The sequence below is a fragment of the Podarcis melisellensis genome, assembly GCF_964234715.1.
Source record: "Podarcis melisellensis genome assembly, chromosome: 16".
In the NCBI taxonomy this organism is placed as follows: Eukaryota; Metazoa; Chordata; class Lepidosauria; order Squamata; family Lacertidae; genus Podarcis; species Podarcis melisellensis.
Window position 1 is genome coordinate 25946926 of NC_138533.1, and position 24769 is coordinate 25971694.

Genomic DNA, 24769 nt, shown 5'->3' on the forward strand with positions numbered 1-24769 from the left:
ACTTGCTTTTCCCCCCTTGCTTTTTTTATTAAAAAAAAGGAACCTCAATTCAAGTCCCTGCACAGCTAAGATGAAAGAAAATGCTGTCCAGGGAGGGACAGAGAAGAAGCAGATGAAGGATTAAGCTAAATGCCACCATGGCTGAATTTGCATGCGATGCTTGGATAATACAACAAAGGGCACATCAAAATTCCCAGCAGGGAGGCCGGTAGGAAGGAGCCTGCATGGTGGTGGTGCAGACAGACTTGTGCCAATTAGGCTATAGAGCAGGGCTAGCCACCAGGGTGACCTCCACATGTTGGTGGACAGCAGCTATGTACACTTTACTGACTTAAACCACAGCTAGGCTGTTCTTTGCTGCTCGTTTGCTGGGAAAATGCATCAAAACACAGTATTCCATAAGAAATGTCAAGATGGATTTATATTGTTGCTAATGTGGTGCCTATACCATTTCCCAAAACAATGGTGGGAGTTCACTAGATGCAGCGTAAATGTGAGTCTGTATACAGCCTAATGCTCCCACCAGCATGGTCATGCTGGAGTAGAAATAACACTGGTCTGGTGGGAGCTATACATCTGTCCAACACATCTGGAGGGCACCAGGTTGGCAAAGGCTCAGTTAGAGAGTGATGTGCCGCCACCAATTCCTGTTGCCACATTCCCCTGCGTTGCCTTTTGGTGTGGTGGCCAATGTAATAATGTAGCACCACATTGTTGTGATACAGTGTGCCTCTGACCAGAGCAGCTGTCTTTTAAACACCGCCACCACCAACAAAAATATTACAGTTGCTGGTACAGTGACTGAAAGGATTGCAGCATCATGCATGTGCTGCCATTTCATACCATTGCCAGCTGAAACCCTTTTTGGACAGACAGAGGTAATCAGAGTTGCCTGTGATATGGCAACCTGCCCAGGCTAGATTGCTGTAATGTCTGTCCTTGATGACTGCCCAGAAACTGTCACAATTGCTGAACTGGGACAGGTCTTTGGGACCACCATGCCACTTACAGAGCTCCGTTGGTGACTCCTGGTCAGTTTCTAAGCACATTTTGAACTATCGGTGCTTACTTTTGAAGACCTTTCCAGTTTGTTTGTTTGTTTGTTTGTTTGTTTGTGTACCACTTACACGCCCAACTGCCATCTAAGTTAGACCACTGTAGCTCAGTATTCTCAAACAATGCCTGGCAGCAGGGTTTCAGGACACTCCCAGCCCAACCTGGGTTTCAGTAGGAAAAGCCTAATTGCTTCCCATTTCAATCTCACCAGCACTCGATGGTAGCTCCTTGTTTAGTTCAGAGTTTTTGAAAGGTTGCAGAAATATTCTGCATTTAAATTGTACATACCTTGTCCATGCCCCTAACATAAAAGATGCACTTTTAAAAATATTAAATGCACAATTTGCAGTGCTTTTCAGCATATCCATCATTAAAGTAAATGTTTGCATGCATCTCTTATGTAATCTGTTTTTGTGCACCAGAATGTCTCCAGGATTTCAGGCAAGGTGCATTCCCAGCCTTACCTGAAGATACCACTGGGGATTGAACCTGGGACCTTCTGCATGCAGAGCAGATGCTCAGCCACTGAGCTATGGTCCTTCCCTTAAAAACAAAGTAAGATTCTAGCACTCAAGCTTCTGAGTAAAGGGATGATTTAAATAGGAAGCTGTCTTATACACAGAGCAGAAGTGATTCTCCAGGATTTCAGGCCTGGAGTCTCTCCCAGACATTCCTGAAGGTGCTGGGGATTGAACATGGGACCTTCTGCATGTAAAGCAGAAGCTCCACCACCAAGCTATGGCCCTTTCCCCATAGATGTTGGAGAGATAGGGCGATCCCTTCCTGTGGGTCAGCAACTGGGTGCAAAGGAGCAAGACCTGCTAGTGTTCTGAATGAATGACAGCCGTGGCAAGTAGTATTAATGGGCCGCTGGCTTGTTCCTAAATGGAAGATATGGGGGAAGGGAGTCACCTGTCAAGACTAATTTCCCTCCTAGTTTGCAGCAGCCCAGTGGGATGAGCATTTCCTTGCTATTTTGCTCTCCCTCACATGCCTGAGCATGAGGAGGCCGCTGGGGAGGAGGAGGAGGAGCAGGCAGCAGCAGCATAGAGGCTCTGGGGGCCATCAGGAATAGGAGGGCAATTTAGCAAAATGATTAAATTACTGCAAACATTTATTAATAGTACCACCACTGCCACCCCCAGCTTCAGTTTCTCCTGGCTGCTCTTTGTCAGGGAAGGGGCAGCTCACACATGAGAGCATAATAGGAGCTTGTTGAATCAGGCCAATGATCCATCTGGTTCGGTATCCTGTTCTCACAGTGGCCAACCAGATGCCTGCAGGAAACCCGCAAACGGGACCTGAGCACAAGAACTCCCTCCCTTCCTGTGGTTTCCAGCAACTGGTATTCAGGAGATTCACTGCATCTGACTAGGCATGCTAGCAGAATGCTATTCACTCTGGAAACTGGAAGTTCCATTTAAAATGGGGTGGGATCGTCATGCAAAGTAAGAGATCCAATCACAGGGAGCACAAACTCCCATCAAATCCTGCCAACTCCAAAGCCTGGGGGAGTTGTGTATAGGTCTCAATTCCTTGGTTGAAAAATAGGGGAGTCAGTCTCAAAACCCCAAATTCAGACAGATTCCAGGTCCTTTGCAACCTCCTATAGGTGGTAAGTGGACCTCATTCCAGAGCTCACTTTGGAACTGAGTATTTTCTTGGGAGAAGGGCAATGACAGGCCTAGACAGCATCTTGAGAAGTAGAGACATCACCTTGCCAACAAAGGTTCGTATAGTTAAAGCTATGGTTTTCCCAGTAGTGATGTATGGAAGTGAGAGCTGGACCATAAAGAAGGCTGATCGCCGAAGAATTGATGCTTTTGAATTATGGTGCTGGAGGAGACTGTTGAGAGTCCCATGGACTGCAAGAAGATCAAACCTCTCCATACTGAAGGAAATCAACCCTGAGTGCTCACTGGAAGGACAGATTGTGAAGCTGAGGCTCCAGTACTTTGGCCACCTCATGAGAAGAGAAGACTCCCTGGAGAAGACCCTGATGTTGGAAAGATGGAGGGCACAAGGAGAAGGGGGCGACAGAGGACGAGATGGTTGGATAATGTTTTCGAGGTTACCAGCATGAGTTTGACCAAACTGCGAGAGGCAGTGGAGGACAGAGGTGCCTGGCGTTCTCTGGTCCATGGGGTCACGAAAAGTCGGACACGGCTAAACAACAACAACATTTTCTACACTAACTCCAAGGCAGGGGGCATTCCCAGTTCTATCTGAAGATGCTACCAGGGATCGAACCTGGGACCTTATATGTGCAAAGTGGATGCTCTTCTGAGCTGCAGCCCTTTCAGTAATTTGGGTTCCCTCCGGCCCCTTTAGTTGTTTACACACTTTAGCACTGGGGCATTGCTTTGCCACAATAGCTGGAAATGGAATTGCAACAGAAATTCAAAAGACACAGAAGTTTAATGTCATGCCATAATGCAGCAGCAGCAGCAGCAATGCCTTTCCCTGTGGCCACATCCTCTTATAGCGTTTACTTATAGATAAAACCTGTTTAGCAAAGGTCCAGGGCAACTTTAATTAAAAGCTTGTTGTTTGCAGGTTCGGTCTGCTTTATTTCTCCCTATTTACTCCTGCTAGGGGATTAGTGATTATTTGCCCCCCTGGAACAGCCTCTCTCTCAGAATTGTCCCCAATGTCAGTTTGCGTTCCTGCATGTGAGGAGGTTTTAATGAAATAGGCACTTTTCATATTGAAATTGTGCTATTAAAAAGAAAAGAAAACAAATGGGAGGAAATAAATAATTAAAGCCTGCTTACACACAGGAAGAGAAACTGAAGCTAAGGCAATTCAGAGAGAGGTAGTTCCAGCAGGCAATTCATAAGCTGTTTACTTGCAATCACACTGATGTTCTCAATAAGAAGCAAGTAGGATAATTTTCTTTGAAGGCCCTGAAAAGCCTCAAAAACGTTTTGTGCAGCTGGAACGTTTTTGCCAGTTTGGACTGTGTGGAATGTGATAATGCCTCTTGCTTGCATGGATGAAGAACAAAGGTGTGTGAGAGTGTCTTTAGAATTTTTCATTCTGTAAAAAGGTAAGAATTGTATCCATTGCTCCACCCACATTTGCCCCACCACTGGCATGTGGCCCCCAGAAGGTTGCCCAGAAAGCAATGTGGCCCTCAGGCTGAAAAAAGTTCTGTACCCTGACCTAAAACCTTCTGCAACCAATGTCATGAATATATTTTGAATCCATTTTTGGTTTCACCCCAAGAATTTGTGGATAGAGGGTGTCTTATTAATGGAGCCCCCCCCCACTTGTTGGACCAGGTCACTGCTGTTGGGAGAAGAGCCGCATTTTTGGCCCAGTGGTTTGGGGAGCGCCACGGAATTGGCAAAACTGACTCATTCTATCTCAGTGGCTCATTTGGGAGCTGCAGGAAGAATCTATTTATAATCAGGTCTTTCAGGTTCGATGCTTAAAAAGAAGAAGGGCAGCTTCCGGTCCCACCTGCCCCACGACAGCGGGGGATTTTTGGTGAACAAAAATGAGGACGACAGAAGGTAAATCATCCTTGCAAATTCCCTCCAGGGACAGGAGGAATGGGTTTCACTCACAGTTCGTCTCGATACCTGGCTCTCACTATGGCATGGAATGTGGGATGCAGGGAGACGCTGAGTGCAAAAGCACTTTGCCTGGTGAAAACCCTCCCATGCCACCATTAAGAAGCAGAGGTTCTCCATTTAACTGGATCTTTAATTGGTTTTAAAGTACCAGCATATGATGGGAAAGGGTTGCAACAACATGCTACTGAATATATTAGCTACATGTATCAAAGTTTTGAATTGAGATAAGATTTTCTTCAGCATGAGAGTCAGTTGGGGAGAGGGAAGCTCACAGTTTGTTTATTCTAGGCTTCTTTTTTATATTTATGATTCGGCAACCCTTTCCGGAATATAAGATAAAAAGATATTTACAAGTGAGGAAGGAACGTTGGAGTAATATTGATATTAACAAGCAAAAATGAAAACTGTGTGATCTGAAATGTATAAAGGAGGGGGACGGGAAGCTCAAGTATGACTGTGTTGGAAAGACAGAGTAATTCCCCTCAACTGCGTTTAAAAACAACAGACAAGGAAAAATAGATTGAGAGTTGTGGCAGAATGTAATCTAAGAAATTGGGCCATAAATCTCTTGCTGGAAGGAAAACAATTTTGGGGCTGTGATAAGTACGCTGCAGAGATTCTGGGAGTTGGAAAGGAGTATTAAATCTTCAGTGCATTCGAAAACTGCCCACCTTTTTCTAGGATGAGGGAAGATTTGCAACATGTTTTACTAGTGAGACAGAATGGTTTCTAGCAGACTGTCACCTGTTCCAAAACACCAAAGCAAGGGACAGAGAGATAAGATCTCTGAGAAACTTTGAGATTCATTTCCGCCCCAAGCCATGATGGGAGAAAACAGCAGCTGGGAAGTGAAAGAGACAACACCATATATGGACAGTAGGAATCTCCATGGATATAACAGTTTTCACATACAGGGCAGAATAAAGATAATAGTTTGAGTTCCTCACTTAAAGTTTTATAAATTTATATATGGTAACATCACGAATGGAAATCATTAATTATGTAGCTGTTGACTAAGGGATTATTATTATAACTGAAATGTAAGTGACATTAATTAAGATTATGGAATGCAGTGATATAAGATCAGAAATGCACCCAAACCATCGTGTGGGGAGCCACGTTAACGAAAATGTATTAATTGGAAGTTGATTGGCACTTTGATAATTGTATAATTTGGGAATTAATTGTTATTGTTATAATTTGGCTATTATTGGGGGTATATTGGAAAACGAAATTATAAAGAAGAACAAGGAGTGCCTTCAACTCCAAAAGAGTTGCTTTGCATCCAAAAATAATAAGAAGGTGGAATATTCAGCCCCTTCACCATACTGGATGGGCAAACATACAGCCAACTCAGTGTCAGTTCCCACCCATTCCACCCTGGCAATATGAGAAAAATTCTGGCTTAATTTACTGGGGCGTGAGTAGCCTTTGGGCCTCTATATGTTGCTACACTGCAACTCCCATCATCCCTGACCATTGGCTGCACTGGCTGGGGCTGATGGGAGTTGAAGTCCAAAAAAATTCTTGGAGGGCCACCCCTCTTGTTAAGGAGCACAGCCAGATAACACATGTGAAGTCCTTTGAACATTTGAAAGCCCTGTACAAATGCTAAGTAATGTTAGTTTGTTTTCGATCAAAGATCAAACAAAAGAGCAAGGCATCTGCATGTATTCTTGTAACAGGAACTTCTGTCCTTGAATCCTTTGCACATAAAATGATTGTCTATTTGAGGAAGCAACTATTTAGCTATGATCTCACAGTGCTTGTGTTCCTCTGGGCAATCTGCTCCCTTGTCCCCTCCATCCTTCTTCTCTAATACCTCCTAGATTCAGAAGCAAGGACAGGAGGAGGCTATCTCAGCATCTGGCCATCAGCACACTTTATGACAGCAGATTCCTTAAATTAATTAAGCATTGTGTGAAGGAGGGCTCCCTTTTGTTACTTGGGAACATCTTGCCAGTCAGCTGGATGACTCATCCGAGCAGGACCCACTAAAGGTTTTTATTTTCTTTTTTAGATGCCCTGAGCAAATTATAATCTTTCCTCCCTCCTATCTTATCCTATGCTAATGAGCAGGATGATAGCAGCTGATCAAGAGTTGCCTGCGATGTGATTGTCACAATTCCATTTATGATATCCCTTGCTTCTTCACCTCCTCTTTGAATTGCATCAGTGTGCCCGGTGGCAAGTGGAGATGAGGCCAGGAAAACTCTTCTCAGTCCAGTCCCCTGGAATTCTGGGTTTCACCCACAAGCTGTCATCATGATGCCCCAGGGTACCACCTCTAAAAGTACAGGCAGTGCTTGTCTGCAGGGTATTTTCCAGACAGCAGAGTCAGGCCCCAGAAATCTTGGCACACAGGCAGCTCCCTTATTTACTTGAGTGCTATGTAATGTTCATAGGAATATATTGCCTACTGAAGGAATGCAGGAGGAGATCCTGATTGGTTTTCTCTTCACTCTTCACACCAGCAACTCTAAGAGCACTTCCAGGCTTGTTTATTGGGCACTCATCCTGATTGGTTTGCAGGTAAAATAAGCTAGCCTGAGCATTCATTCTGATTTGTTTGCAGAGGGATTAGGGGGTCACATCCACCCCCTAGATTTTATGCACAAGGCTTCCCTAAAATAATATTGGGAACTGTAGTTTACTCTTCCTGGAGTCGCAATTACCAGCACCCTTGACAAACTACAGTTTCCATGATTCTTTGGTGGGGGGAGCCATGCGTTTTACATGTATGGTGTGTGATTGCATCAAAAAAAGTGTTACTCCATACTTTCCAGGGTATTTTCTCATCACTCTCTTTGGCACAAAAAGGGACGTTTTTACTAAGAAAGCAGGTTTGTTGTGCAAGGGCTCCCAACAAACTGATTTGTCCAGTATGGTGGCAGTCTGGGAGCACCCTGAGCTAGTTGAACCATGCTCTGATTTTGTGTAAGGCAGCCGCCTGTGGCATCACTATGATGCTCCTTTCATTCCTCTTTGGTTGGCAGGTGCAGGAAAAAAATCCCCAAAGATGGTGTCTTGTCTATTTGCCCCACTCAGTTATCCAAACTCCACTGTCTCACTTTGCCTCGTGATATGACAACCTCAGAAAATGCCTCAATATGAAACCCATAAGCAGGACCTGAGTGCAATAGCAGCATTCTCTCTCCCTGTGATTCCCAGAATCAGATATTCACTGATGGTGGAAGTAGAACCTAGCCATTGATAGCCTTCTCCTCCTCCATGAGTTTGTCTAATCCTTAAAGCCAGTCATGCTGGTGGCCATCACTACATTTGCTTTTTCATTCCTCTCTTTGGGGGTGTAGAGGTGGGGGGAGGATTTGCAGCCTACCCAATTTGCGCTTCTTAAACCCATACAAGAACCGAAATGTACTTCTCATTCCGGTTCTGCAACCCCCCCAAAATAATGATGCATACCAAACTGCAGGTGTCTGGGGCAAATGGAGATAAAACTGCATCTACCCATGAAAACAACTTTCAAATGCATTAAGTGAGAGAGAATGGACAGATTTGTCCATTCCTCTCGTGGATGCGTTGAGGTTCATGCCAACAGTTCCTCTGCGTTGAGCAAACAAGACTCTTGTGTTGAGCGACCTGCACATTTCGGCTGAGGATTGAATCCCCAGTCAGGGCCACCACCATAACCTGGAGCCTGAAGGAGCTTCTGAACCCTATCAGAGACTCAGGAAGGATTTGCTTCCTGCCATTCCAGCCTTGCTCCTTTTTTCCCTCTGTCACTGGGGGGAAATCCCTTTTGACAGCCCAGGCAGAGAACTTCTAATTCCTGTCTACAGCTCAGTTTTTCACTTGAATCCCTCAGCTAAAGGATTTTAATGCTTGATGGATTCAACCTAAATTATTTCCGTTCCATGGCTTTGCAAAAGCCGTGTGTGCGTGTGTGTGCATGCATGCAAGGGTCAGGCAGCCGGGAGGAGGGAGGTCTTGTTTGCATGACATTCTCTGATAATCTCCCCTCTCCAAGGGAATTGCACTCTGTGCCTTGTCTCCAGAGCTCCTTGTTGATGACAGTCCCCCTTTCTTTCTCCTGCCTTGGGGTCCCAGGACTTCTCAGGAGCTCTCCCTCAGCTTGGACAGCTTTAAAAGAGGATTCGACTAATTCATGGAAGAGGAGACTATCAACAGCTAGTAGCCACAGTGACTATGTTCTGCCTCTGCTATCAGAGCCAGTAAATGGCTCTGAAAGCCAGTTGATGGAAGTGGAAGCCACAGGACTGGAGGGGGGATGTTGTGCACAAATTCTGCTTGCCAGGTTCCCACAGGCATCTGGTTGACCACTGGACTAGATGGGCCTGATCCAGCAAGCTTATATTTTGTTCTCATTTTGAACACAGAGGCTACCTGTGCTGCTCTCTGCATGTCAGGTGTTGCACTTTGGATGGTTTGCCCCAGAAAATGGCTAGGAAGCCAGATATTTCAATGCCCTGAGCATTGGTGGCTGGTGTTTATAAGGACTGGTGGTGAGGAAGGCAGGGAGACCAACAGTAGGGAGAGCCATAACCGTTGGCAGGCAAAGACAACTAATTCTGGTGTTGCCCCATCCTAGCCCTCTTCCCTACTGAGTTCAACAAGGGCAACACTAATAAAAAGAAGGAAGCTGTACCCCCTGGACTGGTTGTTAGAAGGCAGGCAGGTCTAGGCTAGTTGAGGGCAGTCTGAGGCTGGTGTGGAGCAGTGCTGCTTTAACCCTAATGGAGCAGCCTGCACCAGCTGAGCTAGGCCTGGACCTAGGTGACGCATGAAGCTGAGTGTGCCTCCCAGCAGTCATGTATGGTGACTTTCTTTAAAGGTTGATTAGCCACATTTGTGGGGCATGCTGGCACAACCTTCTTTACCAATCTGGTGCCCTCCAGGTATGTTGGACTACAATTCCCACTAGCTCTAGCCTCCTAACTGGGGTTAATGAGAGTTGTGGTTCAACACATCTAGAGAGTACCAGGCTGGGGAGAATTGGTCCAGGAACAGCTCTTTGTCATTAGATCCCAATGGAGCCTTCAGGTTCAGAGGAGTGGATCTGGGAAGCAGATGTGTACCTAGGCTCCCTTGCGCCCTTAGCAAAGAACTGTGTCAGCACCTCCGAAGCAGGACCAGAAAATCAAAAAGTTTGCTTTTTGTTTCCTTTCGCTCTCTGCCAGTGACTTTCTTCGCAGCCATCAGGGTTGGGTCTGCTTTGTTCTGCCTCCCCTCCTCCTCCTCCATTGGTGCATCTTTCTGCTCTTTTGCCTTTTTCCTTCCCTCCCTCCACTGCAGAGTTAGTGTGTCAGCTGCAGTATGTAGATGTGTTGTGCAAATGCTCCCTGCGCTCCTCCCGGGGCCGGAAAGGGGTTAATTTAACCTCCGGTTTGCTAGTAAAACTGAATTACTGTGTCGTGAAATGATGCATGTCTAAAAAGTGTGTTACTAACAAGAAAAGTTTGGAAACCTCTGCTCCACTGGCTGTTTTCCCTTCTGCCTCCTTCCTCCCTCCCTTCCATTTTCTTCTTCCATCAACTCTCATGCTACCTCTAAACCCCACTTTTTCTAGAAAAAGAGGTGCAGGAACTTCTTGACCTTTTCTTTGGGGAGCACCTAGCCTAAGTTCTTGAGCTTCTCTTCTGGTGCTGCTGCCCTCCACCACACCAATCATGCCAGCAATCAGATTCTTCCACTGAGGCAACCATAGGAGCCTGTGTCTCACCCAGCTGCCCAGAGGAGCAGCCCAGGGAGCATGCAGGTGGGCTTCTAGCCACTCCAAGCCAGAGTGGAGAGACACAATTGTTGTGGCACCCCCCCCCACCCGGGCCTATGCTCTTGGTGAGGGCCAACCTGGACAATCCCTAGATATGCCCCTGCTGGGGAGTCTCACTATTGTGGATGAACAAAGACACAGATGCTCTGCTTGCAAGTTTCCCCAGATTGTTACCTCCACTGCTAAGAAGTGCTGACTTAGGGCTCATCCACACTTCCCTTTGTCACATGATTTCTAGGTGTGGATCCAAGAGGTTTTTCTTTTGTCCTGCCACTTTCCCCTGGAAAACCCACAATTTACTGCTGAAACAGAACAAACATCAATGCACAAAAAACTGATTGATGAGTCCCCAGATGAACTCTTGGTCTGACCTAGCAGAGCTTTCCTTATGTTCCTGTCCTGGGGGGGGGGGCATCTATGATGTCACAAGCACCCTTAAAAACCTGTTGGGTTCCTCACACTCTCGAGGCTAGTCGCAGGATCACATACCTCATCTTTAGTCAGATAATATTGGCTGTGTCTTCCTGCTTTTGCTCAGAAACAGGAAAACAATTCTGACACTCAGCCTCAAACCCTGCCACCGATGCCAAAGTTTAATCCATTTAATAGCTGGAAGGATTTCTCTCCCTCTCATGCGTAAGACATTTATTAACATTCTGTTTTAATTGTCTTAGATTTCAGTGATATCCGGAAAGGGGTGTCTTATATAACCTCCTTATGCACACTCAGCTTGTCAGATCTGAAGTGCCTAGGAATGGTTTTTGAGTTTGTGCATCCTGGCTTGCTCTTTCGCATAAAGCCATGAAAAGTGTGCAAGTGTTAAGTGCTTGAGCCTGTTTCAATTTGTATTTAAAGGCCAAATCCCTTCCTCTGATGCAGAGTCTGATTTTGGTCATCTCATTTGCATTGCAAATGCAACCATAGCTCACTGAGGAACAGAAGATTGCCCCAGTTTCCATGCTGTCTAGTGGTTTTGCATACCATCCCCAAGGGTGCCTCTGGCTGTGACTAAGCATAGAGGGACCATCAGTCCATGCAGCAGAATCAGAGCCCAATGAAATGTGGAGTTTTGTGAACTGGAGCCCATCCACAGCAAAGGGGGGATTATTTTTTTGGAATATGGTAAAGGTAAAGGGACCCCTGACTATTAGGTCCAGTTGTGGCCGACTCTGGGGTTGCGGCACTCATCTCGCTTTATTGGCCGAGGGAGCCGGCGTACAGCTTCTGGGTCATGTGGCCAGCATGACTAAGCCGCTTTTGGCAAACCAGAGCAGTGCACGGGAATGCCGTTTACCTTCCCGCCAGAGCAGTACCTATTTATCTACTTGCACTGACGGGCGTGCTTTCGAACTGCTAGGTTGGCAGGAGCAGGGGCTGAGCAACAGGAGCTCACCCTGTCGCGGGGATTCGAACCACCGGCCTTCTGATCAGCAAGTCCTAGGCTCTGTGGTTTAACTCATAGCGCCACCCACGTACTCCTTTATAAAATACTCAAATAAATACTCTGATGACTGGCACCACAGGCTTAAGGCAAAATATGATGTATTAATATTCTGCTCTGGGGAGGGGGAGATGGGTAGAACTGGGCGAAACTTAATGTTTTGTTTGTATTTTGTTGGAAAACAATAAAATGTTTTATTTAAAAAATACAGCCCAGGGGCAGCTAACATAGTGCTCTCCAGATGTTAAGAAAATCAGAAGAGCCTGCTGGATCAGGCCAAGAGGGCCCATCTAGTCCAGGATCCTGTTCTCACAGTAGCTACCCAGATGCTTGCAAGCATGACCCAAACACAAGAGCATTTTCTCTTCCAGCAACTGGTATTCAGAAGCATTTACTGCCTACGATGGTAGAGGCAGAGCATAGCCATTGTGGCTAGTAGCCCTTGAGAGCCTTCTCCTCCGTGAATTCTTCCAATCCTCTTTTAAAGCCATCCAAGCTGTTACCTGTCACTGCCCCCCCCATAGGAGCGAGTTGCTAGACTTCATATCCCATCAGCCTCAGCCAGCAATGCTCGCAGACTGAGACAACGGGAGTTGTAATCCAACAGCATCAGGAGGGCACCATGTTGCTTACCTCTGAGACAGCAGAGCAGCACCTGGTCATCAGGCTGAGCAGGCACACAAGTCACTCACCTGGTTTCTTCCCCGCTATGTTGAAATGTGTCGTATTTCTATTTAAATAGAGCAACTGGGTTGTATCCAAATGTTAGTCGTACTCAGAGTAGACCCCTTGGAATGAATCGACCTGAGTAGGTCTAGCCCACAACACAACCCTTTATTTCTCAATGTGCCACAGGCACTTTTTATGCAAACTGGTCTCTTTTTTTCTGCAATGCATAACAGGCCTTACTAATTACTAATGCTGTCACTGGCTCTTGGCCATAGACCAAGATGATATCCCTTCTTTTAAACCGCATGGCTTCGTCCAGAAGGATCCTGTGAATTGTGGTTTATTAAAGGTGCTGGGAACAGTAGCTCCATGAAAGGTAAACTACAGTTCCTAGGATTCTTTGGGGGGAAGTCATGTAATTAAAAGTATGTTGTGGGGAGTCCGGTTTCATTGTCTCTCGAGACGGGTGTGCTTTGCGGAGGCTCCATGGTAAATGCAGCTGCTTGGGGGGGTTCTGGAGGGGACGCAGTGGCTACGCGACCCCCTCAAAGGTTCTGGGGGTGACCCAGGGCTGAAAGGTATCTGGCAGCGTCAGTAGCAGACCTATAATTTGGGGAGCTCTGAAACTTGAACTGATGTGGGGGCCCTTTCGCAACCAGCAATCCTATGCCTTTAGGGAAATATACATGCCCGGTGCCTTTTTTAAAGCAATTTTTAAAAAAGCAATGTGGACTAAAGTCTCTTCTGGGTCCCTCCCGGATTAGGAGCCCTGAAGCTTAAACTTCATTAGTTTCATGGTAGATCTGCCCCAGATCAGAATTGTAGAATTGGAAGGGACCCTCTAGTCCAACCACCTGCAATGCAGGAATCACAGCGAAAAAATCCCTGACAGATGGCTATGCAGGGGAAAATCTCCAGGGAGGGAAGGAGAGTCAACCACCTTCCAAGGGAGTCCATTCCATTGTTCAACAGCTATTGCTGTCAAAAAGCTCTTCCTAAGGTTTAGTCAGAATTGCCTTTCTTCTAACTCAAATCCATTGGTTCAGGTAGACTGCCCTAAGCTCTGATCCTCACAATGTCTCCAGCCAACCTTCCCCACTGGCTGGGTACAGTGAGCCCTTGGCTGCTCTCAGGCACTCTACCAGTGTAAATCACAATTTGTGCAGGGATTAAAGCCAGCACACACACAAAAGCCCCCAAGTCTTCTTTGCTGTTGGGATTATTCTCCTGTGAAGGAAGCCTGATGTGCTGGGCAGCAGCAAATAACTCTCCAGCTGTAAATGGGCTGCACTGCAGCCTCCTCCCTGCCCCTCATTATCGCTCAGTGGGAGAGCATTTCTGTGCAGGCAGAAGGTTTGGGGTTCAATCCTGGGCATCTCCAATGAAAAGGATTTCAGGTGGAGTGCGAAGGGGAGTTAAGAAAGACCTCAGAATTTGCTTCAGAGAGCATCTGCCAGAATGAAAAATAAATATATACGTACTGAACTAGTTGAGCAGATCCAACCTGGTATAAGGCTACATCCAAGGCAGAGCTTGCCCCGCTAAATTCATCTTTGACACCCCTTCTTCCCCCCTGCCAAATATTAATAGGTTCAGTACTGACTGTGTACTTTGTGGCTCCACAGATGCAGCACTGGACACTGGCTGTCATTTCCTCGCAACTCTATTTCCACTTATTTAAGGAGAACAGTTTCTAGCACTTAGATGACAAAGAGTTCCATGATGAAACACTGGCAAAAACGGTCAGGTAAGGTGCCCACTGTATTATTAATACAAACCTGCTCATCTTGCACATCGGTTGATAACAGGTTGCAGTGTCCAGCTTTTCACAGGCACAGAATCCTGTTACTGTTGTTGCTACAGTAAAAGCGTTCTTTCCTAATAGGGCTCTTCTGCATTTAGAAGGGAGAATTTCTGTGAGTGCAGCTTCTGCGATCATTCCATCATTCAGATGCGAAAAGTAGGCCTGATATAAAATGGTATCTCTCATGCTCCACCAATGCAGGATCAAAATGAGGCCTAGAAAATGTTTCAGACTTTACTTAAAAGTACAATGACACAGTGGCACAGCGTGGGGGGTGCAGGGGGGGCCTGCCGCACCGGGCGCAACATCTGGGGGGGCGCGCTCGCCGCCTCCGGAGTCACCGAAGAGCCTCGGGCACAGGCTGTAGCAGAGCCCCATGTCTTGCGGAACCGATGAGCTGTGCGCGCGTCCGGGCTGAAGGCGTCCGGCAGGCAGCGGCTCTCAGCACTCGCCGCGGTCCCTGTGCGTCAGGGTCGCGGAGGGCACGCCAGGCAGCCCCTCCTCACAGCCCCGCCGCCGCTGCTGCTACTGCAGCTGCTGGGCCATGTTGCATTTTCCTCGCCTCTCTGCCCTCCTCCTCCTCCGGGCAAGCGTCGTTGTTTGGGCAGCAGTGCCAGCGGCAACTCACCTCAGATCACCTGACACGGACCCGCCGCCGCCGCCGTGGCTACCTTACCGTAAATACCCCAGCCCAGGCAGCAGCAAGAAGAAGTTGCCAGCGGCGGCAGGTTAGGGGTTAGGGGGCGCAAATTACTTGCCTTGCCTGGGTTAGGGGGTGCAAATTACTTGCCTTGCCCCGGGTGCTGACAACCCATGCTACGCCGCTGCAATGACATATTTAGCAACAAACAAAAAGAAGTAGAAAAATATGAAAGGATTGCATCAACTATTTGGTAGGCATTATAATATAACTATATCACTCTTGAGGTCCTCCTCTGGAGGCTCTGAGCCCTCTCTCACTCTACCTCCATGGTCATGAGTTGATGAATGTAGTCACCTTTTTGTCCCTTGAAATGTACCCACAGCTGAAGGAGGAAGTTAGAAAAGTGACATTCTTTCTCACTTCCTCTTTCATCTCTATGTAATTTTCAAGGTGCTGATTAATTCTACTGGATCTGACTTACCGAGATCCTTTGGAAAACTGAAGTGTGTGAGTGTGTGCCCAAAAGTCTTTCTGTGGGTGGGTTCTCATCTGTGTGTGTGTGTGTGTGTGTGTGTGTGTGTGTGTGTGAGAGAGAGAGAGAGAGAGAGAGAGAGAGAGAGAGAGAGAGAGAGAGAGAAGGGGGTGGCACCCACAACTCTCACTCAAAAATCTAAATCTGCCCATCGGCCCAAAAAGTTTGGCAACCCCTGTATTATATCATCTCAAATAAATATTTTGGATCCTGTGGAGAATGTGCTTGGTTAAAGACAGCATTCGGTAAACACTTTCCAGTTCTGTCTAAACACAGAATTGTAGAGCTGGAAGGGACTTTCCTCAATTGACTCTTAATAGCTTTGCCATAAGTGCTTATTTGTACAATTTCCCTTCCCATTCCGTTAGGACAGGAATTTGAGCTTTCTTCCACTGTTCCAATATCTAGCTAGCATAACACATTCTTCCTGTGACACTCATACAGCATATTCATTGGTTAACCAGCAGAATTTATTCCATAAAGCAAATCTCCCTGTTTTTGAGCACTCTCAAAGCATTTCCAATCCAGTAATGATCTTTAGCACCCTCCAGACAATCTGTTTCAAGGAACATTTTTCTCTGTGGACCTACAGTCAGTCGCAGGGCCCTTTCAAGCACTCAGTACCTAGGAAATTAAAAGTTTGAGAAGGCAGCTAAAAGGGTATTGTGTGCTGAGCTGAATGACATAGCAACACAGGAAGCTGCCTTGGACCAGCTCAGACCATTGGTCCCTCTAGTTCAATTGGTCTACACTGACTGACAGCAGCACTCCAGGGTTTTAGGCTGGGGATGCTCTGCCACTGAGGTTGTTTTCCTCTCTCCCAGCAGCAGCTCAATGCCACCGTTGCAGACAACACAAAGGCAGATTTAACTGTAATTCCTGCATTGCAGGGGGTTGGATTAGACGACCTTTGGGGCCCCTTCTGACTCTGCTGTGATTCTATTCCTTTCCCCCCCACCATCGGTTTTCTCACTGGTTCATTAAGTCAAGAGGTTTGACTTTTTTGCGGTTCAGATGAAAAGGAGGTCATGTGCATGTATCAAGGTGAAATGATCCTTCCTTGGAATCTGCACACAGGATATTTTGGTGCCCACATGAGATGGAAAATTCAAATGGCCCATCCTGCCTCTGGGTAATTAACATGGGCCAAATTGCATGGGAAGTTCGCTGCATTGAAGTAAATGGCTACTGCACCCTTCTGCTTTCATTCAAGTCCCATTCAATTCAATGAGGTTTGTGGTGGAGATTTTACCCTGTGTTAATTAGCCAGGTAGGGAAGGTACTATCTGAATATGAACCATATTGAAGCTGAGAAATTTCCAGCCCCTAGAACTGCCCCTGCCACAATCTTGCACTACACAGGAATATTGGAAGCTGCCTCACAACACAGCATGTCATTGCTCCATGTAGCTGAGTATTGGCCACACTGACTGGCAGCAGCTTTCCAGGATTTCAGACAGGGGTCTCTCCCAGCCCTACCTGGAGATGCCAGGCATACAAAGCAGATGCTCTACAGCCCCTCTTTACATTGCCCTCTGTGTGAGTGATGTAATGCTGTCCTGAGTTGCTGTACCAATGATGCCTTGTCCTGTTTTGCTGCACTAGCATCAGGATGCCATGACTTGCAACCCCACCTTAGCGGCATCACGGGTAGGTCTTGCCTCTGACTTTGTATGACGTTACTTAATGAAATGTTTGTTCCACCTTGGGAAGCAAGCAGCGAATAAGCGTATTATGTAAGATATTAAGTGTCTTGACAATTCTGTCCAGCCAGATGGCAAATAATCCATACTCCCTCTGGAGAGGCGGTTCTTGCAGAGAGCAGTTTAGCAGTGTTAGTTTCTTTTCCTCCTTGGGCTTGTTCCTTGGTCTTGTTCAATCCAGCCAGCCAGCCAGCTCTTTTGCATTCCAAAAGTATAATGTCCTTCTCCTGTTATGTGCTGATCTGAAATTAAACACGGTCTTCAGGAGGAGAGAAGCTGAGAACATAAAAAGTAAATGAGCCAACATGGGAAGTTTGACTCCCATTTATGACCTGTTTTGGACCAGGTTACAGCAGGCCCATTAAAATCCCTCCCACTGAAGTCATTGCAGGAGACATTCCTTGTGCCCGAGCTGGACCTGGGCCTTGTGCTGTCAAAGAGACTGTGATCATAACCTGGAGTATAATAGAACACAGCAGCTGTCCCCAAACTGATGGTTGTGCTCTGCCTCCATGGTCAGAGGCAAAAACACTTCTGAATATCAGTTGCTGGAGATCACGGTAAGCGAGGGTTGCTGTTGTGCTCAGATCCTGTTTGTAGTCTTCCTAGAAGAGGCATCTGGTTGCCCATTGTGATAGCTCAGTTAGTAGAGCATGAGACTCTTAATCTCAGAATTGTGGGTCTGAGCCCCATGTTGAACAAAAGATTCCTGCATTGCAGGGGGTTGGACTAGATGGTCCCTATGGTTAGACCCTTGTGGTCCCTTCCAGCTCTATGGTTCTATGATTCTATGGACTTAATGAACCTTTGCCCTGATCCAGTAGGGCTCTTCTTACGTTCTAATGGCAGAGCATGTGCTTTGTATGCCATTAGCCCAGCCAACATGACCAATAGTCAGGGTCACAGGAGGAGTTCAGCAACATGTGCAGGGTAGCAGGTGTCCCAGCCCTGTGATAAAGTATCAGTGGGTTGGTTAATCTACCAAGGCCTCCTTGATGTAGCCTTCCTCCTGGGAAGGAGTGTTGCCCATCTGCTGCCGATGGAAGTTTTTGCTGTATTGATCCCCGGAGCGCTTTCCAAAGCCAATGTCTCGTTCCTATTTCTGCCTCAGTGATTTCCTCTCTATTAATAAGGCAACTGCTTTCAACCCTGATGAGGTTTCCAGCTGGAAAGTAAAGCTTCTTTGAAGCAATTACTGCTTGGAATCTGAAACATTGCTAGATCTAGCTTGGCACTGACTGCATCAGCCTTCCCCAACTTGGTGTCCTCCACGTACCTTGGACGACAACTCCCATCAGTCCTAGCCTGCATGGATCTATGATGCTGGGGCTGATGGGAATTGTAGTTTAAAACCTATGGAGGGCCCCAGGTTAGGGGAGGCCAGACTATGTTATATCGCTGGGCCTCACCTACCATGTAAGATGTGGGAATAGCCCCCAGCTTTGATGATAACTTCAACAGCAAAATGGAACCTCTCTCTTCAGAGGCAGTCTGTGTTTCTGAAGTCTGGGCATCAGAAGCAAAAGCCTGGAAAGGAGGTCATTTTCATATCATGCTGGAGGGCTTCCTGGTGGTGTGGAGTATGGTCCAAAGGATCTACACTCAATTTGAGTCTCAGATAGTTCCCCTGACATAAAAATAGCTGGCAGGGAAGCTAACTCCACCAGGGAGAGATTATCTGCCTGGATGTTTGTCAATAAGGTACATGAGAATGACAAGGGTGGAAAAGGGTGTGACCTTTGGCTGCTGATATTGGGTATCTACCTGGACAGTTTCCTCATTTACTTTTGCACAGGAGAATCCAATTACATGTCAATAGCCTTTCCCCAACCCCCTGAGGGATAGTTAACCCAAGATTGATTACACTACAGAACTTGAGAACTTGATGAGATGTTCCCAGTCAGGCATCTTGGGCTTCACAATGGATCTGAGCCAGACCACCTGACCTAATGAATTTACAAGTAGAGACTGTTGCAGAATAGCTGCAGGAAGGGTGGGGAACATCCAGCCCATGGGCCAAATATGACCCTCCAGTCTCCTCTAGCTGGCTCTCAGGATTCCCTCCAAACGACATCCCCTCCCCCTGGGTTACACTCTGTCCCTGTTCTGCACCCTCCTAGAATGCCTTTCCTTGATGGGGATGTGGCCTCCGTGAAGTGCAATAATGCCTTCCGCTTGCGTGGTTGTTGTTAATTATTTTTACTATTAATTTCATATTTCACCCACCCTTCATTCTTAGATCCCAGGGCAGTTTACAATAATTTAAAGAATTTAGATCAGGTAAAAGAAGTTACAAGCACAGAAACAGAGGCTGTCCTGAAAACACACCTGTCAGGTGTCAAAGGCTAGAGTAAATAGGTGCCTCTTCAGCACCCCCAAAAAGCTGTAAAGTGAAGGTGCCAGATGCACCTCTGTGGGGAGAAGGGAGTTTTACAACTTAGGGGCTGCCACAGAGAATGTCCTCTCCCGGGCCAACACCCTCTTAACTTCTGAGGATGGTTGAACTACCAAGAAGGCTTTCTCTGTTGATCTTAACTTCTAAGAGAATTTCTCCAGAAGGAGGCGGTCTCTCAGATATTTGTTGCCAAAGTTATTTAGAGCATAAAGCACTAATGTGAACACTTTGAATAGGGCCCAGAACTCAGGGGATTGCATAACCAGTTGGAGGATGGAGAGATGTGTGTGAAGGGGAGGGGATGGATGTTAAGAACTTTTGACTTTTGCTTGACTGCAATGTGGCCAAGTGTGCAAAGATAACAGCCGTTTCTGTTGCTCTGCCTGATTTTGTTGCTAGCTCAGATCACCACTGGTTGTCTAGGCTGTCCTTATCAGTCACCAGGAGGTTCTCAGCTATTTCCAGGCTAGGACTGGACTTGAAAACCTATACTTGCCAACCTGGTCCCCTCTAGATGGTTTGGACTACAACTCCCATGGGGGGGGGGGACCAGGTTGGCAAAACCTCCTGTGCCTCACCTTGAGCTCCATGATGACTGTCATAAATGAATGTCAGTGCAGGCCCCCTTCGGACTGAATGTGGGGGGTGCTCACAGAACAGGGTGGCAGTCACACCGGTGGGACTTGTGCCTGAGTATGTCCCACTCAGTTTTGACCCAGGGCTCTGAGGCCTCCCACCCTGATGCCCTCTGTGACATCCACATTCTGTTTCCTGAGCTGACCATAGGGAAACAGGACAGGCAGGCATCAGGATTACACCTCACCCCTGTGGATGCCAAGAGTACTTCATTATCTCTCCGAAGGCAATAGAGTGGTCTTGTGACAAGGGTGCCATTCTTGGGACCCTTTAAATCTGGCTGTGCCAAGCGACAGCCCCCCCTCCATCAGGGCGCTGTTGCTGCTGCCATTCTCCTCCTCCTTCTCCTCCTCCTCTGCTGGAGCTCTCCAAAGTGCCTCTCAGCCTTCATTCCTCATCTACGAGTTCATGCTCTGGTCCAGGGTGAGCCTGGCGTTGAAAGTTGGCTGACTCCACAGGTGAGGGAGCGAGGAGAGGGGGGAGGAGGGAGGGGATCCGGTGTCTGCTAAGGCGGGGAGTGGGAGGGGGGGAAGCTTTGGTGCATCTTTTGGCGAAGGTTCTCCCCACCCTCCGCACTACTCCTGTTTGAGAAGTGAGGGTCGCCTTCCTTCCTCCCTCCCTCCTCGCCTCCTTCCTTCCCAAGGCCAGCGCTGCGCCTTCATCCCACCACCGGCGCGGCGCTTCCCACCCACTGCCGGGGCTCCCGCGGGGTTCGGGGAGCCGATGCGGCGGTCGGAGGGAGGGAGGCTGCGGCTACTGCGGCGGCGGCTCTGCGGGGCGAGGAGCTTCACCTGCGGCTCTGCCTGGCGTAGCCTTTTCTCTCCATTCACGGCTGCTGTTGCTGCTGCTGGCGCTGTCCGCGGGCGGTGGTGCTGAAGTGCGGCGGCGGCAGCTTTGCAGGCGCTTCACCTGCGGCGGCGTTGTGCCTGGCGGCGCCTCTGCTACTATTACTGCTGCTGCTCCGGGCGCTGTCCGAGGGCTGTGGTGCTGAAGTGCGGCGGCGGCAGTCGCCTCCAGCTCAGGAGCTTCCCCAGGCGTGGGGCGGTGGGGGGGGGGAGAAGATATAAAGACGCGTCCCCCCCACCTCCTCCTCCTCTCTACCCCCTCCTTCCCGGCTTCCTCCTCCTCCTGGCGGCTTAAGAGATGCTGGTCCGCTGAGCGGCGGCGGCGCCGACCATGAGTTCCTCCTCGGTGCGCAAGAGCGAGTCCAAGACGTCCTTACTGCGGACGGGCGGCGGCGGGAGCGGCAGGCGGCCGCCCAGCGAACCGCAGCCGCGCAGCTCCGGGGGCCGCGCAGAAGGCAGCCCCGAGCCCAGCGCCAGGAGGCCCCTGTGCCACCCAGGAGCCGGCGCCACAGTCTCCTCCAACGGCAGCTTGAGGAGGCACCAGCAGCAGCAGAATCGCCTGGGGGAGCCCGACGAGGCGGAGGCGGCTCCGCGGAGACGCGGGAGCGGCCGGGCGCGCGGCTCCTCTCGGAGTGCCAGCCAGGAGGCGGAGAGCGAAGGGGCAGCGACGGCGGGTCGGGGGCAGGACTTGGGCGGCAAACGAGCCAGCCGAGAGTCCCTCCAGCTGCCCGACGGAGCGTCCCCCAAAGGCACCTCCGGCGGCAGCGGAGGCGGCGGCAGCAGCAAGAGCTCCGCCGCCTCCAAACCCGGCGCGGAAGTCGACCCACTCTTCCACCAGCTCCACCCCATCCTCAGCTCCGTCTTTGGCCAGGTAAGGGGCCCTTCGTCCCTCCTCTAACTCCGCTGCCCCCTCCTTGCCACTCCTCTCTTTCCTGCGCTTCCTTCTGGGACGGGATGCGGGGCTGGGGAGGAGAGAGCTCGGAAACTTCTGGCTGGAAATGCGCTGCTTCGGGGCTGCCTGGCAGGAAACTCAAGCGGAGCTATGCTGGGAGGGAAGGAGGGGGCGAGAGGGGGCGAAAACAGACGTTGGAGCTGCTTCTCTTCCTCCTCCCTGCAAAGCCCCCACTCCAAATTCTCCTGGAGTCCTCCCTGTGCACCTTACCCCAGGTTCTCAGGAGGAATCAACCGCCGGGTCAAAAGTGTGCGTGCGCGAGAGCACCGTTAAAGTGATGCAAGGCAACCGCCGGGGCAGAGGTTTGCGCGCGAGAGAGCATCGGTAAAGTGAGGCAGGGCTAAGCAGCTAGTCCTCAGGAGTCGCCAGGGAAAGGAAGTGGGTCGGGCAGACATTGGCAGGGACCAACAAGCCACCTAAAGCAATCCCCGTGGAAAAGAAGCTGGTGAAGAGCAAAAGAACGCAGCAAGCGGGAAGGGGTCCTGCTCAGCGGTTTGGTTTGGTGTGTGTATGTGTGCGAATTGTGCCTGAGCGCACCCCTGTGTGTTGGGTATCGGGCGAAGCTTTGGGGTCAAGTGAACTGTCTTTCTGAGTGAGAGGAGAGACACCGCTTCTGCTTCAGTCCTGTGTGTTGCTGAAGGTTGGAGAGACTGTAAGCGCAAAGACGGTGAATTAGTGAAACACTTAAAAATAATACATTTAATAATAATAATAATAATAATAATAATAATAATAATAATAATGCAATAGACACTTTAAGCAAACCTAAGGATGGGTTGCCTATCCCTTTACTTGTCTTTTGAGCTCCTGTAGCTGACCTTCGAATATTGGGTTTGATTTTAACACTGCTTTGTTCACGTCCAATAGTGACCATTTTCACATAGATGCACCTTGAAGGTGAGAAAACCTCCCTTGCTTCTTTTTTCTGGGTGTTCCACTTGTGAAAACTGTTTCAGGACCAAGTCTGGGTTGGGTGCCAGTAGCATAGGATGACACCTATGCATGACCACAAGCTATGCAAGTCTTCGCCAACCTGGTGCTCTTCAGATGTTTTGGATGACAACTCCCATGAGCTCCAGCCAGTATGGACATACTGATGGGAGTTGTAGTCCTAAACATCTGGAGGATGCCCCATTGGCAAAGTAAGAGGAGGCCCAGTTCAGCAGGAAGGTCTCCTGCACAAGTCCCATTGAAATGAACAGGGGATGCTTGTGCAAGAGAACCTCAGCAACTTCCATCTCTACCTCATTCTCTGCCATCTTTTAATAGTGCTGATAATCTTCTCCCTGCAGGTGGCCCCTGTATCTTTCCACCCAGAAAGGTTTGACATTTAAGTTTACGGGAGTGACAAATGCCAATTCCAGCCATTTAACTGACCCTTTTTAAAAATGCATTTTTATTTTGATGCGTCAGCCAAATAAAAGAGCACCAGAATTAGACATGGTGGAGAGAGCGGGACAAGGAGTGGGAGATACCTTGAAGTGTTTGCTTCAGTTGCCAAGTTGTGCTCTGGGTCCAATCCTGCACTGCCACTCGCAAAACATTTGGTTGATAACAGCTCTCTCCGCATGAGCATTTTTTAAAAAGTCCTTTTTATCCAGGTCTGAAATCTTCAGACAGTCAGGCTTTTAAACTGGGCAGGATGCGTAGAATTGTTTGTTTGTTTGTTTGTTTATTGTTAGATTTCTTTCAAGGAGGTCAAGGTGACATACACTGTTCTCCTCCTCTCCATTTTATCCTCCTAACAACCCTGTGAGATAGGTTAGGCTGGCTCTTGATGCTGTTGTGTCAAGTTGATGGTGTCCAAGTTGTGTTTTTTTTTAGAAATAATTTTTAGTAACAGGCCAATCACATCATATTATCCAAATCACATTAATTCCAAATTATACAGCCGAATTTTAAATTTTGTTGGGGGTACCCATACATCAAGCTCCGAACGAGTCCAAACATCACTTATATTGCTGCTTAATTAAACAGTTCGATCCAGTTCAATCCAGATAGTCCTTTATTACTTTCTTCATCTTCTTGTTGTTATCGTATATTCGTTTCTTTGCGATCTCTGATAATTTTCACAAGCAGATTGGCGTCCAAGTGTTCTTGCTGGGAATGAATCCTCCCTATGTGATGGAGAGGCTAAAGAGAGAGGGATTGTCTCTAACCTGTCCCTTTCTGCAGCCTATCTGTAGGGATGGAGCAAGAAGGGGCAGAAAAACCACCCCATAAGATGCTCTCTCCCAGAAGTATTCTAGCAAGCTCTTCACCAACTGGCTGCTCTTCAGATGTTTTGGACAACAACCTCCTTCAGCCCCAGCCAGCACAGCTGGGAGTTGTATTCTGAAACATCTGGAGGTCCTTAGGATGGCAAAGGCAGGTACAAATTAAATTCCTGAAAACTCTGAAAAAGAGGGAGGTGGAAGGAGGAGTTAATTTTTTTCCTTCACAATAAGGAAGAAAATTTATTTTACTGTTTGTTTATTTATCTATCACATTTATATCCCACGTTTTCTCCAAGGAGCTCAAGGGTTCTCTTCCTCCCCAACATATCCTCACAACAACTCCATGAGTTAGGTTAGGCTGAGAGATAGTGACTGGCCCAACGTCACCCTGGGAGTTTGCTGGCTGCGTGGGGATCTGAACCCTGGTCTTCCAGGTCCTAGTTCAACAATGTAACCAGTATGCCACCACTGGCTCCCCTCTGGGGAGAGAGAGAAGCATTAACACCCCCAACTGTTCTGCTCAGGCTTCATGCAACCTCTG

General features: G+C 48.1%; 1 protein-coding gene across 7 annotated transcripts in view; it reads left to right on the forward strand.

The window, feature by feature from the left end:
• Window positions 1-24769, forward strand: part of CABP1 (calcium binding protein 1) — a 74275-nt gene that overhangs the window by 12989 nt on the left and 36517 nt on the right. Inside the window, exon 2 of one of the 7 annotated variants that reach the window (XM_081892482.1) lies at window positions 14128-14249. Coding sequence is in view for 3 of the 7 variants with exons in the window: in XM_081892477.1 (XP_081748603.1) it covers window positions 21392-21931 (540 nt within the window). In the remaining 4 variants the exon portion in view is untranslated. The other 6 variants (XM_081892483.1, XM_081892479.1, XM_081892477.1 and 3 more) reach the window with 6 other exon arrangements.